Source organism: Montipora foliosa, chromosome 4 (assembly GCF_036669935.1).
Source record: "Montipora foliosa isolate CH-2021 chromosome 4, ASM3666993v2, whole genome shotgun sequence".
Taxonomy (NCBI): domain Eukaryota; kingdom Metazoa; phylum Cnidaria; class Anthozoa; order Scleractinia; family Acroporidae; genus Montipora; species Montipora foliosa.
In genome coordinates, this window is record NC_090872.1 from 22,580,599 (window position 1) to 22,585,598 (window position 5,000).

At 42.0% G+C, this 5,000-nt stretch overlaps 1 protein-coding gene across 3 annotated transcripts in view; it reads left to right on the forward strand.

The window, feature by feature from the left end:
• LOC137999103 (uncharacterized) overlaps positions 1-5,000 on the forward strand; it is a 19,658-nt gene that overhangs the window by 13,293 nt on the left and 1,365 nt on the right. For 2 of the 3 annotated variants that reach the window (XR_011122893.1, XM_068844938.1), the window contains exons 2-3: positions 2,353-2,448; positions 4,169-4,243. Coding sequence is in view for 2 of the 3 variants with exons in the window: in XM_068844938.1 (XP_068701039.1) it covers positions 2,353-2,448; positions 4,169-4,243 (171 nt within the window). In the remaining variant the exon portion in view is untranslated. The remainder of the gene's footprint in view (positions 1-2,352; positions 2,449-4,168; positions 4,244-5,000) is intronic. The other variant, XM_068844939.1, reaches the window with a different exon arrangement.

Below are 5,000 nucleotides of genomic sequence, written 5' to 3' on the forward strand. Positions count from 1 at the left end.
TAATTGCAGAGATCATTTTCATATTTCTTCGGATAACACATTAAATCACAAGCAGACAACCCTAAAGGTCGGTACACACCAGGGAGCTTGCTCCCGCAGCACGCTCCTGAAACACGCTCCCGGAGCAAAGCTCCCTTGTCTTCACCAACGATTTCTAGCGAAAAAATATGTTGCGCAACAAAACTTTTGCTCCCGAGTTTTGCTCTCTCATATCAAACTGGTTTGATATGAGGGAGCAAGCTCCAGGGGCAAATCTGTTGCACGAGTCTGTTTCAGGAGCAAGCTCCCTGGTGTGTACTGAAATTTGCTTGCCGTGACATGACGTGTCTCCAGTTGGCCAATCAAATTGGCTTATTATATGCCCCAATCGGCCTTCGTGTGTACTGGTTGGGGTACTTACCCGGGAGCGTGTTTCGGGGGCGTGTTTCAGGAGCAAGCTCCCTCGTGTGTACCGGCCTTAAGGATGCGAGAGCGCGTGGCGTCACGTTATTTTTTCAACTGATCTAAAATAATGTTCCATAAAAACTTCAAATCGCGATGCTTCTTTTCGAAAATTCATTTTATGGATAGCCCGATAAATAAAGTTCACTCACCTACTATTTTCTGCGTTGTCCTGAGTGATTTGATGGGTTTTTGGGATGCTTCGATTTCCTCTTCAGATCCCACGCGTCGCTACATACAATTCTTGGATTTCACATGACATCACGGCCGCCATGTTGGTGTCCCCAAACAATAAAACGGCGGCCATGTTGGTGTCCCGATCCAACTTCGTTCCCAGGGCTTTTAGGGAAAAAGCCCTGGGAACGAGGTTGGTCTCGATCCAATCCTCCGGGAATTGAACTCTATTATTATGCAAACGTTTTCTTTGTTTTCGTTGAAAAACATGGCTGTTGACCACGTGAGTGAAACCAAAGAATATAAATAGGTCAAATAGACAAGGCGAGCAACTTCCAAGACCGCTCACGGCCGAGTGCCTCCAGAATTTAGCCGAATTTCTCCCACTTCCAAAGGTCGCTCGCCTCCCAGCCTTGGGCTCGTAGAAAGTCGATAATTTTGCTAGCATCGTGCCTAAAATCATCGCATTTACACGGCTCGTGACGTAGGCTTAGTATGCAAGGCTGTCAACTCTCCCGGATAATCCAGGAGACTCCAGAAATGACGTCACAAGTGTTATGACGTCTTCTGTCATCCCATCTCCATCAATTCTCAATATTTGAAGAGTTTGGGGGTTGAAAGCCCTGAGTATGGGAGTTGTTTGTGCTCCTGCTTAAATTTTCCAGATAAGTGCAAGGATCATTTCTCTCTTTCGTCTATAGATTTTTCTGCTTATAAAACGTATTGAATTTACAAAATGAGGGGTGGTCCACAGGGGTAGTCCATCGACCAGGTCCATGAAGGCGTCCATGGACCAGGCCGACAGGGATGCTCCATGAACCTGGGGTTCATGGAGCATCCCAAAAACCCATCAAATCACTCAGGACAACACAGAAAATAGTAGGTGAGTGAACTTTATTTATCTGGCTGTCCATTAAATGAATTTTCGAAAAGAAACATCGCGATTTGAAGTTTTCATGGAACATTTTCCCCGATCAGTTGAATCGGCCGTTACAACTGTCTCAAAATAACGTGACGTCACGCGCTCTCGCATCCTTTGGGTTGTCTCAGCAGGCTACGATCAAGCTCACCGTTCGCTTGACAATATAACGGCTCATGAATCCACTGGAATACGAAATTGTGAAACGATTGACATTTTTCAATGTGAACTGAAAACATTTCTATACATTATATATTATAATAATCGTTACAGTGCTACGCGCCTTACCGTGGCCACCTAACAAACTTTTTTAAAACTTATACGCCAATCAGGGTGTGCATATTTGATGGACAGTCACCCCTCCTTGCAATGTTCGCACGGTTGTAAGTTGAACACCGTTGCATGGGTTGTTGAGTTGACGTATTTATACGTAGTTGTCAAATGTAAAAGTTTGTTGGGTGGCCACGGTAAGGCGCGTTGCAATGTAATAATATTGATTTTATCTTTGCACTTTACTTAACAAATAGTCTTTTATAGTTTTTCTAGTTCAACACAGTTGAGACAAAGCTGGAAACTAATGTCCCCGGCTTTGTTTCTACTGCGTTGTAGAATTTTTATTTTTGTAAATAGTAGTTTAAAGTGTGTTTTTATACTTTGTTGTAAGGCGCATACCACAGAGTTGTACCTATAAAAAATGACTGGAAAGGCTTGTGACAAATATCGACAGGAGGCAAAAAAAAATTCGCAAAATAAAAACCTGTCGTTGGATGGAGATGCTTAGCCGCGGTGAGTTTTCATGTTTGTCTTTTAATTTCAAGGAAAATCAAACGGATGGAAAGCTCGTCAAAAAGGAAGATTCAGTGGAAAGTGCGCCAAAGTCAAGAAACAAGATTGAATGGGACTCACTTTCACAGGTATCAAGGCTCCTTCTGAAGATGGAGCTGGGAACAAAGTAAACAAAATGCCGGAGCTGGTGGGGGTGGGGAGGGTGGTGGTAGTATTCGTACTGATGGAAAGTATGAAAATGCTATACCACTGTGCAACTGTGCCCAGTTGTTCAGAAGCCGATTAAGGTCGATTAACATTAATCCGCGATTAAAAAAGCCTTAACCTTGCAACTTTATGCCGAAGGAAAGCAAAAGCCTAGTAAACTTTGAAAGCTAAAAAGTGACCTTGTCGAAACCTTTCTGATCAGAAAAAAAGCGACTGCAATTTAAGTTTCCTGTAATCCAGGATTATCTTCATAAGGCTTTGAACAACTAAGCCTTGTATGTTAATTGCGAGTTCGTTCTGAGAACACTTCCCTGAATTGCACCGTTAGCGAAAACCAGTCGAGACCAGAGTTTGGAGGCATAAGTTGTTGCATAAGTTAGCTCGGCTAAGTTAGTCTCTTTATTACACCTATTATCATATTTTGCAGAGATATTGGTCCCACAGGATCTTCTTCCAGGGTAGTCAGTATCCAAGCACCAGTCTCAAAATTCTTGCTGTCCCCGATAAGGTTGTTTTCTGAGCACGTTCAGTCCTCATTTCTTCATATCCCAATACCTTCAACAAACTTCCCAAATCCGCTTGTTATCGCTCCCAATGTTCCTACAACTGCTGGAATGACAATTACTTTCTTCATCGCCCACCTTCACGATATTTCATCTTTCAGCGGCTTGTACTTCTCAACCTTTTCAAGTTCTTCATCCCTTACTCGTACGTCCCTAGGTATCATGGCTACATCTATGAACTTTAATTTGTCTGTCAACAATCTTTGTCAGACGGCAATGTCTGGTCTTCGAGCTTCAATTATCAAATCACCGGCACAGAATTGTACAATTCCACAAGATCTTATATTCATTATTCTTAATGACAACTTCTGGCTTGTGCTCGTGCCATTTCGAGATCCTCTTAAGCTCGAACTTTGTTCTCACATAATCGCCAATGGACATGTCGAGCTAAGTTAACAACACAGATCTTGCATCCTAGGAGGTATTTCCCTCTCTTGGTGCTAGAAACATACAGTCTATCAACCTCACGTTTAGTTTAGTTCATTGACATCACCTTCTTCCTCTGCCTATCGATTTCATCAAGCTTATTCTTAGCCCAGCTCACAACACCTACACCATATTTCATTACAGAGCCAGCCCACCTATTCATATAGCCTTGATCTGGTTCTGTCCATTGAGTCTACTCTTCATGATCATGATAAATTTTTTTGGCTAATCTGGTGTTCTCGCCTAAAGCTTTCCTTCATTTTGCTCTCCGCGATCTTGTCATACTCCAAAATTTCAAGATACTTCTATCCATCTTTCTCAACACCTTTAATCCTCTCACCATTGGGCAAATCCACTCTATAAGATGACATTACTTTCCCTCTTTTTCATGAGAAGCACACCACAGTCCATTCACCTTGCGCTCACTCTTTCCAAAGATCTTTAAATCACTGACCACATCCTAAGTATTGCTAAGTATATCCTAGTATTGCCATTATCATCACCCTGATGATGGAAAACAGCCGAAAACGTTTGGTTTTTTAACTTTTTAAATTTTTACAAAAATTACCTTGTAAATAGAACATTTTACCTAAGCGAACATTATGGACACGCTATTATTATCCTTATCATCATTATTATTTTATTCTTTAAGGAGAAGCTGAAGGCGATTTTTGGGCCGAGACCAGCCAGAACATGGTTTCACTTTGATGATGACAGCCTTTCAGAGGTACATAAATAGCCAGTCTGTCTCACTCTTCAATTTTCGTGGCAGTGCACTGTAAGTGCACTACACACTCTGTCACCGGGTTGTAAGAGTGTCCGTGGTGCTAATAGGCCCGCAGCGCGTGCATAATTTACGCAACTAAACAGGTCTGTTGTAAGCGTGCTTGAGTTTCAACAAAATGCGCCCAAAATCAGCAAACAATTGTGACGCTGATGAATAACAAAGCAGCTGCTATTTCCAAAACGATAAAATTACCTGGTGATAAATAACCTCGTCCAGGAGAGTAAATTTCTGACTTTGCAGAAACAATGGTCAACCTCAAGAGTTGGGCGATTGTGATCTTCATGTCCTAAATTTTTTGCTCATGACAAAATGTTTTATTCTCGATCGACCGTCTTGAAAACTTCCTTCTGCTCTTCCTAAAAACTGTAAATTATTTATTTACTTTTGCATCAATATTTCTTTTGCTTAAAGTAGGCTAACAAAATCTGTGCTTTGCTTAGTTCGCATTTTTGAGCGTTAAAATAGAATTTTCGGTCTTATGTTTCTGTTAAAAGTGGTATATTTATGAGGTTACCCATAGACAAACCGGAAACAATGCTTGACGCTGGTTTGCACGGTACGACTTGTCGGCCTGATTTATCAGCTCGACGGCGTCGGAGCGCAAATCTTGCGTGCATTTTCGATTCATGGAAATGAAAGTCGGGCCGACACTCCGAGAGAACCCGCGATGTCAATAAAAGGGTATGCGAGTGGGTAA